The sequence below is a fragment of the Cyclopterus lumpus genome, chromosome 7 (genome assembly GCF_009769545.1).
Source record: "Cyclopterus lumpus isolate fCycLum1 chromosome 7, fCycLum1.pri, whole genome shotgun sequence".
In the NCBI taxonomy this organism is placed as follows: Eukaryota; Metazoa; Chordata; class Actinopteri; order Perciformes; family Cyclopteridae; genus Cyclopterus; species Cyclopterus lumpus.
The window spans coordinates 23,429,924-23,442,423 of record NC_046972.1 but is presented as its reverse complement, the minus strand read 5'-3'; the positions used below and the strand labels follow the sequence as shown (position 1 = coordinate 23,442,423).

The following is a 12,500-nucleotide window of genomic DNA, read 5'->3' as shown; positions in this document are numbered from 1 at the left end:
GTTCTTCACGGTGAAAGAGTGACAGCCGCAACTCCCACGCAACACACACACACACACACACACACACACACACACACACACACACAGCAGCACCACCCTAATATCCATGACGCTCCTTTAGAAGCGTGGCCTCCTGAATCCTAATCGCCGTCCGGCCGCGAGACGCTCAGACACGCCCACGTCTCAGAGCTGTCACTCTTTCTCGCCGTGCGCGATGATCCCTTCATCTCCTCATCCACCTGATGTTGTTGTTGTTGTTTTTTTCTTTTTCTCCTCCCTCTTTTCTTTCCTCTCATCTGTCGTTTGTCGTCTTTCGATGTCCGTCTCCCCCCTCCCCCCTCCCCCCCCCCCCACCACCACCACAAAAAATAAATAAACTCTCCCTCTAGAGGAAACTTCGCTGGGATATGTGAGCTGCTATGATTTCTCTTTTCCTTTGCATCCGGCTAACGGGGACTTGGTGCAGTGTGAGCTAGGCTAGGCTAACTGGAACCTGATGTTAAGTGGAGGAGACCTATCATGGAAAACTATTTTAAATATTAATTTGACACAGTTGCATTTTCTATTTCATTCCACATTTATTATATATATATATATATATATAATAAATGTTAATTTGTATTAATGCATTTTCCATGAAAGTGGTCTCTGTGCTTTGCAAATTTTGTGCGTCTGCCCTTTTTATTTATTTTTTCCAGCGGTTGCACACAAACGTAATCACTTTTGCTTTAACGACTACTGGAAAAACAAAAATGATTTGCGGTGCATTCGGTTTTCTGCACGTACTTACACGTCTGTGTGTGTGTGTGTGTGCGCGTTTCTTTTCTTCTTTGTGTGTGTGTGTGTGTGTGTGTGTGTGTGTGTGTTGCAAGAACATGACACGCACCGCTGTGCTTTTGTTCCGCCTCTTCACGACTACCTCCATGAAACACACTTGTGTTTGTGCGTCGTATTCACGCCTCTCCCGTTTTGCCTTCGCCCCCTCCGACCTCCCCCCTCCCCCCCCTCATTTGTTGCCGTGGTTACAGGGCGGCCCTGGCTTCGGCACACCAGGCCCAGCCCCTCCCCCGGACCCTCAGTGTTCTGGAGAGCACGCCCCAGGTCAGGGGCATGCACACCATCATCAGGTAGGAAAGAAAGATGACCGCCACGTCGACCTGCCGCCTCTCGTCATTTACACAACCCAATAAGTGCCCCCCCACCCCCCCCCCCCCCCACCCCAAAAAAAAATCTCCTCATGTAGGAACAAGGAAACCAGCCGCGACGAGTTCATCTTCTACTCCAAGAGGTTGATGCGCCTGTTGATCGAGCGAGCGCTCTCCTTCCTCCCGTCGCAGGTACCGGGATGCACCGTCAATATATATATATATATATATATATATATATATATATATATATATACATACATATATGTACACTATGTGGCTATGTAATGGTGGAGAGATACCAAAAAAAAGAGCTTATATATGTAAAAAGATGCAGCATGAGCACGGAAACTTATCGAGTCACCACAATGGAAAGTTTCCATACCTGAACCATAAGATACAGGCTGTGCATCACGCACACACACACACACACACACACACACACACACACACACACACACACACACACACACACACACACACACACACACACACAGGAATGATTCTTATGCTAATGTTACCCCAGGTCCACGTGGTCCAGACCCCCCAGGGGGAGGATTATGAAGGGAGGGCTTTCCACGGGAAGAGGGTGAGTGAACTCCATTTACTTCACGATGGCTGAGTCTCTCCACCCAAACGGATGCAATTAACCTGTCGTTGTTGTTGTTGTTTTCTCCTTCAGATCACAGGCGTGTCCATCTTGCGAGCCGGGGAGACCATGGAGCCGGCCCTCAGGGCCGTCTGCAAAGACGTCCGCATCGGCAAGATCCTCATCCAGACCAACCAGGACACCGGAGAACCGGAGGTGCATTTAATATTTTAAAAGAACAAATAAATGCGCGTTTGTTTACATAACATCACACAATGAGTTGGCGTTGAACCACTTCCTGTCTGTCTCTCTCTCTCTCTCTCTGGACGTGCTCAGCTCCACTACCTGCGTCTCCCGAAGGAAATCGGTGAAGATCACGTGATCCTGATGGACTGCACCGTGTCCACCGGAGCGGCCGCCATGATGGCCGTTCGAGTCCTGCTGGTGGGTTGAGCCGTGTTCGTTCACTAGCCCACAGAACACACACACACACAGACACACACACACACACACCGTGTGTTTTTGATCTCCAGGACCACGACGTGCAGGAGGACAAGATCCTGCTGGTGTCTCTGCTCATGGCGGAGATGGGGGTGCATTCAGTGGCCTACGCGTTCCCACAGGTCAAGATCATCACCACGGCCGTGGACAAGAAGGTCAACGACCTCTTTCACATCATACCCGGCATCGGTGAGCAAACCTTTGGCAACCCCACGGCGTGTGAAAGATTGCGGTTGTTTCGGGCATTATATTAATAATGTGTGATCAGTACATTTTATTAAATTAGACATTTCTAGATGCTTTTTTAAAAGTATATATATTTTTTGTGTATATATATATATATATATATTAATATATTAAAAAAAATATATATATATATTAATATATTAATATATATATATATATATTAATATATTTAAAAAAATATATATTACTATATTAAAGAAAATATATTTGTTGTTTTGTTGGGAACTTTCACAGTATTTATATCTCACTTAAATTTGCTTTATAATTAAAGGAAACTTCGGGGATCGATACTTTGGAACGGACGCACCGCCTGACTGGAGCGACGAAGAGACGGACGAGCCCAGTTACTGACCGACTGCTCGCCGGCGCCCCCCGCAGGACGACGCCAGCACGCAGTTTGAGAGGACAAAACTCTGCCGGTGGACATGTGCCACTTACATGTGCAGATGTTTTTTATTTCATCGTTTTAAATTGCGACACACGCTCCCGACACCTGCAGGCACGTTTGCTTTTTGAAGAGACGGACCCCGCCTTAAGCCGCCGCCTACTGTGCACGACACAACTGAATGTGAAAGGCGTCGAGCTGTTTTTACGGTTATTTTCTTTCTATTTATTTGTTTTATTTTACCACACGCACCTTTCCTCACAACCTTCACAAAGGCAACCAATCGGAACAGGAGCTCGTGTTGCTCGACTTTCTGAAGGACCATTCAATCGGAAAGATGTGTGGGTGTATCCGTCTTTCTCTTTTTTTACCTCTTGTTTTTTGGTTTGTTTTTTTAGCTTTCTGGTTCACCCGCTTCCTCTCTGTGGATGTTGACCTAACAGTGTTGGAAACTGTGTTTTAATATGCAGTTAAAAGTATGCACTTGTGGTGTGTATTTATGCAGCATGTTCTTCATTTACATATACAGTATATAATATAAAAAAAATATATATATATGAATACAAATATTTATATATAAGTGTGTGTGTATGTATGTATGTATGTATATATATATGTATATATATATACATATATATGTGTATATGTATATATATGTGTATATATATATATGTGTATATGTGTATATATATACATATACATATATATATACACATTTATTATATATATATATATATATATGAATAAAAATATTTATATATAATTGTGTGTATATATATGTGTGTGTGTATATATATATATATACACATTTATTATATATATATATATGAATACAAATATTTATATATAATTGTGTGTGTGTATATGTGTATATATATACATATATATGGATGTGTGTATGTGTATATATAGAAATATATTTATATCTAAATATATTTCTATATATATATTTATATATATATATATATATATATATATATATATATATATATATATATATATATATATATATAAATGTATTTATATATAAATATATTTATGTATAAATATAATGGAATGTGATTATATTTATATATATATATATATATATGGATGGCTGGATGGAGCTGAATAAACGTGTCATCAGTATTGAACAAACATGGATTAATTGTTTATTTCAGTCTCGCTCGTCCTGATTGAAGCCTCCTCTTTCATGCATTAGATGGGATTGTTGTTGTTGTTGTTGTTTTTTTTAAAGGGCTGTTGAGCCGAGGATTCATATGAACTCTGAACATCCAGATGTCAAAAAGTGTTGCGTTCACAAAGAGGATATTTATACTCGGTATCAGCGCTGCAACGAGACGCGTCGGTTGAAGTCCTATTTATTAACGCCTTGTTCTTGTTTTTGTTTTTTAGGAGAAATGTCGAAGTGACGATTGCCAAAAAATGCATATTCAATTTTATATCAGTGTGCAGTTTTATTAATAGGATGTTCTCTTTAACAAGTTGAATTATACCAATTCTATTGGATAATGTGTTCACATATATATTTATTTATATATAAATATACATATATATGTACAAATATTTATATACACATGTTTATATATACATATGTGTATATATATATAAATATTTATTTATATATATATATATATATATCGTGTATTTGCTTGTTAAATAAAAGTGCAGTCAAGCTCTTAAATGTCTCACGGTGTATTATTTCCTTTATATGTTAAATGGGAGCGGTCCACATATATATATATATATTCATATTTTTTGGTATATATTTATATAGATATATACATACATATATATGTACAAATATATATGTATTTATATATATTTATTAGTGCATTCAAGCTCTTAAATGTCTCATGGTGTATTATTTCCCTTATATGTTAAATGGGTGCGGTCCACATATATATATATATATTCATATTTTTTGGTATATATTTATATAGATATATACATACATATATATGTACAAATATATGTGTATTTATATATATTTATTAGTGCAGTCAAGCTCTTAAATGTCTCACGGTGTATTATTTCCTTTCCTTTAAACGTTATATGGAAGCGGTCCTATCTGAGGAGGTCATGAGGTCATACCTGAGGTCATACCTGAGGTCATACCTGAGGTCATACCTGAGGTCATACCTGAGGTCATACCTGAGGTCATACCTGAAGCTCGTAATGTAAACGTCTCCATCGTGTTTCGCTCCTTTTGTGAAACGCGTAAAGGACTTTTACAAATCAGCAGGAAGGATATCGTGGTTGTCCTCTTCTCATGGAAATTAATTAAAAAAATTAAAACCCCGTGATATCTTCCATCACTCTCCATAATTATCACGCTGACAGCTGTCGACACCGCCGCCACGGTAACGGTTGATTGACACGCGTTTGATGAGGCTGACGGACAATTTACAAGCCGGCAGCCTGTTAGGCAGATATTGACCCGCAAGAGGCATCTTTTTTTAGAGTGTGTGTGTGTGTGTGTGTGTGTGTGTGTGTGTGTGTGTGTGTGTGTGTGTGTGTGTGTGTGTGTGTGTGTGTGTGTGAAGGACGAGTAGGGCGGTCAAAAGACGTCCACGAGTTAATAATATCAGGCTTTCTCACCTTCCGCTGTACGGTTGTGTTAAACACGTTGGAGAGCTTTTTCTTTTTGGTTAAACATTAAAATGTGGTAAATGGGCACACACACACACACACACACACACACACACACACACACACACACACACACACACACATCTCCTATTGCATGATGACATTTGCATGAACAGCATTACATTTTTTTTGATGTTGTCAAAAATGTTGGTCCTTTGAATGGAGGCGTCAGTGGAAAGTTTACCAACAGCTCTGACAAACAGGAAGTGTGTGTGTGTGTGTGTGTGTGTGTGTGTGTGTGTGTGTGTGTGTGTGTGTGTGTGAGTGTGTGTGTGTGTGTGAGGTCACAGCTTAGTAAAAAAAGACAGCAGGAGTGGCCTTTTCTTTTCTTTCTATCTTTTCTTTCTTCTCTTCTCACTCGCTTGCCTCCTGGTCGCTCTCGTCTCCTCTGATGATGAGGATCAGTTCTGCCTCAGAAACCTGGACCTGGAGGAGTCCTGGAGGAGACCTGGAGGAGACCTGGAGGAGTCCTGGAGGAGACCTGGAGGAGTCCTGGAGGAGACCTGGAGGAGACCTGGAGGAGTCCTGGAGGAGTCCTGGAGGAGACCTGGAGGAGTCCTGGAGGAGACCTGGAGGAGTCCTGGAGGAGTCCTGGAGGAGTCCTGGAGGAGTGTGGGTAAGAAGTACTCATGGGGGGAGGGGGGGCTTTAAAAGACTTTAAAATGGCTGTAAACGCTCTTAAGAGGGACTTTGACCAGAGAAACTGTGTTTATTGGTTTTGTTTATGAGTCTGGATTTTAATTGGAAGTGTTTCTGGACCGTGAGCCGGGGGGTCCGGATCAGTCCGGTCTGAAGAGGTTGAAGTTATAAATATATATTTAAGTCTTCTTTCTGCACCGAGAGAGGAGATCAAACCGGCTGAGAGCCAGAAGTTGTCTGAATGGGAACATTTACACAGTGCAATGTTGTTTATAATATGTTTAATATGTTGTTTATAATATGTTTAATATGTTGTTTGTAATACGTTTAATATGTTGTTTATAATATGTTTAATATGTTGTTTATAATATGTTTAATATGTTGTTTATAATATGTTTAATATGTTGTTTGTAATACGTTTAATATGTTGTTTATAATATGTTTAATATGTTGTTTATAATATGTTTAATATGTTGTTTATTATATGTTTAATATGTTGTTTATTATATGTTTAATATGTTGCATTTACTTTTTTGGGGGGGTTGTTAGATTAAAACCTTAATTTTTCATTGAAATCCTAAACATAACATTTTTATTTATTTTAAAGGAGGAAGTTAAATTATATAATTAATAAAAACTAAAATCACTTCAATACATTTTTATTGATTTCTTATTGATTTTTGGGGGGTATTTTTCTCGGAGGAAGAATCTTGTTTGGCGCCAAAATTCCAACCGCCCATCGTAATGAAGTTACATTACGGACGCTATATTATATTTTAGCCTGTCATTTTTATTTGTTATAACAACTTTCACTTTAAAACATACAGTAGAGCTTATTTGGGGTAGAAAAAAAGTGCAACTTTGTGCATTTTAACTGCAGAAAACAGATCAAAGGTGTCCTCAAACAGACGTCACGAGCGCTCAATCGAAGTGTTTTTGGTTTGTTTATCGTCCTCGGGAGACGCCGGACGCCGGACGCCGGACGCCGGACGCCGGACGCCGGACGCCGGACGCCGGACGCCGGACGCCGAGGTTCACGGAGACGCCCGCACGCCACACCGAGTCCCGCTCGGACCCCCGAGTGGTTCTTTTCGAGGACTGTCCGACCTGAGAATGTTGGTTTCAGGCTCAATCTCAGGCCCGTCAGCCCATGAAAAGCCGACTCGCCTCGGCACGTGACGAGGAACCATAAAACTAAATAATCTCAATAATGAGCCAGAAGATGTTGCGGTCGTCATGGTAATGCTGCATAAACAGAGATGATCTAGGTTGTGTTCGATGAACGGGTCCAAATAGGGACTTTACACAGAAGACTGAAGACTGAATACAAAGTCACTTACACTTGATTTATGGTTTTTCTGTGTTTTTAATTTTCATTATTTTTCTTATTTTTCAGATTTAAGCGAGATAATTATTTGGCTAAGTTTAGTTTTGGCAAAATATACATAATTTAGTTAAGCATTAGTAGTATAATAAAGAGAAGCAATGCATGTGTGGAAGGTTTCCGTTGATGAATGGACTGAAACCCAGAAAATAGAGGTTGGATCCCAAGAAAAGTCTATTTTTACCCCCTGTGTACTTATTATTATTATATGTTTTTTTAAACATATTATCATTATTATGTTATTATGTTATTATTTTATTCATCCAGAGAGAAGCATATTTTTGTACACTTTCTCTTTTCTTCCATATTTCATCATGTCATGAATATTTAATTGGCTTTACGGTCAATTATACATTTCCAGTTCCTGCACATCGGAACAATGGAGCGACGGAAACTCAATTAATATAAGTGGCAATAATCAAAATGACAGGGTCCCTTGTAATGTTTCCTCCTCTTGACCAGCAGAGGGCGCAGTGTGCACACTAACCAGGGAGCAGAGGGAGCAGTGTGCACACTAACTAGAGAGCAGAGGGAGCAGTGTGCACACTAACCAGAGAACAGAGGGAGCAGTGTGCACACTAACTAGGGAGCAGAGGGAGCAGTGTGCACACTAACTAGAGAACAGAGGGAGCAGTGTGCACACTAACTAGAGAGCAGAGGGAGCAGTGCGTGCGCGTGAGTGTGTGTGAGAGTGTGTGTGTGCGTGTGTGTGATAGTGTGTGTGTGTGAGTGTGAGTCTGTGTGTGTTTTCTTTTACCGTATCTTGTAATGTCTTTTAGAAGATGCTGTAAATATTGATTGCTTCCGGTTTGTTCTATAAGCGTCGGCCATATTGGTTTGCAGGTGTTGTTTCAGCTCACGTCTTCATAAAAAGGGTCTGAAGAGGACAACACAGTGTTGTTATTGTTGTTTATTCCCAACCACTCAATCAATCACAGAGTCGTTAACTGTTACAAATAAAAGTATTAACATCCGCTCTAAAAAAAAAAACCTTCTAGAAGGAAAATGACTGCAGAAAAAAATTGATCAGAGGAGTGTGTGTGTGTGTGTGTGTGTGTGCTTGTGTTTGCGTGTTTGTGTTTGTGTGTGTGACCCCCCGGTGACCTTTTTCCTTCACCAAGGAGGGTCAAGGGTCAGATTGGGATCCAGCTCTCTGTGGAGAGATTAAACCCACACGGTCACCACGGTAACGGGATGGGGGGGGGGGGTCACATGGGTGACTCTTAGACTATATTAGAGTTTTATCTAATGGGTGAAGAAGGAAGACGTGTTTTTGACTTTTACTCCATTTGTCTCAATTAATAATACATATTTAAATTGTTTCAGGGTTGTGTGTGTGTGTGTGTGTGTGTGTTATGTTTGTGGGTGTGTGTGTGCGTGTGTGTGTGTGTGTGTGTGAGCCCAGGGTGGAAGTTCAGGTCAGCTCACGTCACTGGAGGTGCTCGACTTAAAAAGACGTTCATTTTTATCAAAAACATCTTGGAATAAACACATTTTCACATCATATTTTTTTGGGCTGCTTTAAGAGCACTTCTTATGGAAAAAAATAAGATGACATTTTAGCTGTTATAGTAAAAAATGTATATAAATATATATATATATATATATATATATATATATATATAAATATACATATATATTTTAATTATAATATTTATTTATTTGTTATATATATATATATATATAAATAAATAAATATAAATATATATATTTATGTATATATTTATATTAATATATATATATATATATATTTATATATGTATTAATATTAATATATATATATATTTATATATATATATATTAATATTAATATATATATATATTCATATAACAATTCCTTAATTCATATCTACGTATTTGCTACATTTTGTTTTATAAAGTCAGTTTTTGAAAGGCTAAATGCCAACAAAGCAAAACAAAATATTTCATTAACTTTATGAAATACATTTTAACAGAGATAAAGATAAGAGATCTGTAAGTTATTGATAATAATACTTTGAATTCCTTGTGTCCTTCTCCCTGAAGTGAACGACTTGTGTCCTTCTCCCTGAAGTGAACGACTTGTGTCCTTCTCCTTGAAGTGTGTGTCCTTCTCCTTGAAGTGAACGACTTGTGTCCTTCGCCCTGAAGTGTGTGTCCTTCTCCCTGAAGTGAACGACTTGTGTCCTTCTCCCTGAAGTGAACGACTTGTGTCCTTCTCCTTGAAGTGAACGACTTGTGTCCTTCGCCCTGAAGTGAACGACTTGTGTCCTTCTCCCTGAAGTGAACGACTTGTGTCCTTCGCCCTGAAGTGAACGACTTGTGTCCTTCGCCCTGAAGTGAACGACTTGTGTCCTTCTCCCTGAAGTGAACGACTTGTGTCCTTCTCCTTGAAGTGAACGACTTGTGTCCTTCGCCCTGAAGTGAACGACTTGTGTCCTTCGCCCTGAAGTGAACGACTTGTGTCCTTCTCCTTGAAGTGAACGACTTGTGTCCTTTGCCCTGAAGTGAACGACTTGTGTCCTTCTCCTTGAAGTGAACGACTCAAACAAATGTTGTGTATGAATAAAGCGTAAAATAATAAAGAAAATAGATGGATAGATATATTCATTTAGAAAAGTCTAAACTACAAAAATGAAAAGTGGTTGTTAGAGGAAAGATCCGGTGATTTTCTCGTAAGCATATTTGGATTTTACTTATTTTAGGGGACTGTGACAAACTCCTCCTCCTTTCCACTAGGCGATGGGTCCTGTTTCCTCTGGGTTTGTCTTTCAGGCTGATGAGCCACACCTGAGCCCGGGGGCTGCTCCCCTGGGGGGCTTCTTTGTTTTATTATTCTTTCAATACAGGTCTAATTATTTCGAAGTGACGCACGCGTAGACGACATCTTTCTGCATCGATTTGAGACACGTAACGTTAGTTCGAGGTGGAATATTGGACTTCTATCCTGGTCCAGGGTTCCTGAACGCATCGCTCTCTCTCTCTTCCGGTAAGCGTATTGCATCACTTCCGGTTGCCAGCTTAGCAGCTCGCGATGTTTTCTTCTCCCCCTCCCGCTCCCTCTTGCTCAGAGTGTCTCATGTATAGCTATTCCTCTGCCTCCCTTAATGATAACGGTACATGCAACAAGTGTAGTTCATTTGCTAGGTTGGAGGCAGTTCTAAGTGGGTTAGATGCACGGCTCCGCCCCATCGAAGCTCAGACAGTTACGCTAGTTTGGTCGCCACCCCCCATAGCCGGTGCGGAGCCGATAGCGTTAGCTTCTGTTAGCTGTTCCCCGGCAGCCCCCGAGCAGCCGGATGGCTGGGTGACTGTTCGAAGGGGTTTTAAGTCTAAACAGAAGTCCACTGAGCACCACCAACCTCTTCACGTTTCGAACCAGTTTTCCCCACTCAGCGACGCACCCGCTGAGAAACCCACTCTGGTTATAGGTAGCTCCATAGTCAGAAACGTGAAGATAGGGAAGCCAGGGACCAAAGTCATATGCATCCCGGGGGCCAGAGCGGGCGACATTGAATCTTGTTTAAAACTGCTGGCTAAAGATGAGCGTAGTTACAGTAAGTTTATAATACACGCCGGCGGTAATGACTCCCGACTGCGGCGGTCGGAGGTCACTAAAATTAACGTGGAATCGGTGTGTACTTATGCCAAGACAATGTCGGACACCGTAGTTTTCTCTGGCCCTCTCCCCAATCTGATCAATGATGACGTATAGCCGCATGTCGTCATTCAACCGCTGGTTGTCCAGGTGGTGCCCAGCAAACAATGTGGGCTACATAGATAACTGGCAGACTTTCTGGGGAAAGCCTGATCTGATGAGTCGAGACGGCATTCATCCCACTTGGGATGGAGCGCGTCTCATTTCTGCGAACATGGCGAAGTTGATTAACGGACTTAATCCATGACCCAGAGTTCAGATCAGGAAGCAGAAGCAGAGTTGTAGTCTTCCACCCTTCTCTGCACTTCCATCCGAGCAGTTACCCACCCTTAACCTTAACTCTATAGAGACTGTGTCTGTCCCACGGCCACTTAAATTAATTAAATCAAAAGTAACCAGAAGAGGAGTCATACAAAATAAACTCATACAGGTTAACATCACTACTGCAACAGTGCAACAAAACAGGATAATTAAATGTGGACTCCTAAATATTAGATCTCTGTCATCTAAAGCTGTATTAGTAAATGATTTAATATCAGACAATCACATTGATTTATTGTGTCTTACTGAAACCTGGCTGAGGCATGAAGAATATGTCAGCCTAAATGAATCAACTCCTCCAAGTCATATTAATAATCACATTCCTCAAGGTGGAGTAGCAGCCATCTTTGACTCAAGCCTATTAATGAATCCTAAACCTAAACTAAACTACAACTCATTTAAAGCCTTGTTCTTAGTCTTTCACATCCAACCTGGAAAACATTACAGCCAATTCTATTTGTTATACTGTACCGGCCACCAGGTCCATATTCAGAATTTGTATCTGAATTTTCAGAGTTTCTATCAAGTTTAGTCCTTAAATTATTATTGCAGGAGATTTTAATATTCATGTGGATGTTGATAATGATTGCCTTAGTGCTGCATTTATCTCATTGTTGGACTCGATTGGCTTCTGTCAGAGAGTACAGAAATCCACTCACTGCTTTGGCCACACCCTCGTCCTTGTTCTTACATATGGCATTGACATTGAGCATTTGGAGGTCTTCCCACAGAACCCTCTTCTGTCAGACCATTACCTCATAACTTTTGAGTTTATACTCCCGGAGTATACACCGTTAGTCCAAAGTTTCTACACCAGATGTCTAACTGACAGTGCTGTAGCTAAATTTAAAGAAGCGATTCCTTCTGCATTTGATTCAATACCACGTCTCAATGTGACGGAGGACTCCTGTGCTAACTTTAGTCCGTCCCAGATTGATCATATTGTCGATAGTGCTACAGGCTCACTGAGAATGACACTAGACTCGAGATAGTCTTAAAAC

The 12,500-nt window shown here is 40.4% G+C and overlaps 1 protein-coding gene across 1 annotated transcript in view; it reads left to right on the top strand.

Moving 5' to 3' along the window:
• LOC117734071 (uridine-cytidine kinase-like 1) overlaps positions 1-3,362 on the top strand; it is a 10,647-nt gene extending 7,285 nt beyond the window's left edge. Inside the window, exons 8-14 of the mRNA XM_034538141.1 lie at positions 1,029-1,127; positions 1,244-1,337; positions 1,672-1,734; positions 1,828-1,950; positions 2,071-2,178; positions 2,268-2,424; positions 2,753-3,362. Coding sequence (XP_034394032.1) covers positions 1,029-1,127; positions 1,244-1,337; positions 1,672-1,734; positions 1,828-1,950; positions 2,071-2,178; positions 2,268-2,424; positions 2,753-2,832 — 724 coding nt within the window. The 3' untranslated portion in view covers positions 2,833-3,362. The remainder of the gene's footprint in view (positions 1-1,028; positions 1,128-1,243; positions 1,338-1,671; positions 1,735-1,827; positions 1,951-2,070; positions 2,179-2,267; positions 2,425-2,752) is intronic.
• Positions 3,363-12,500: the final 9,138 nt, after the last annotated feature.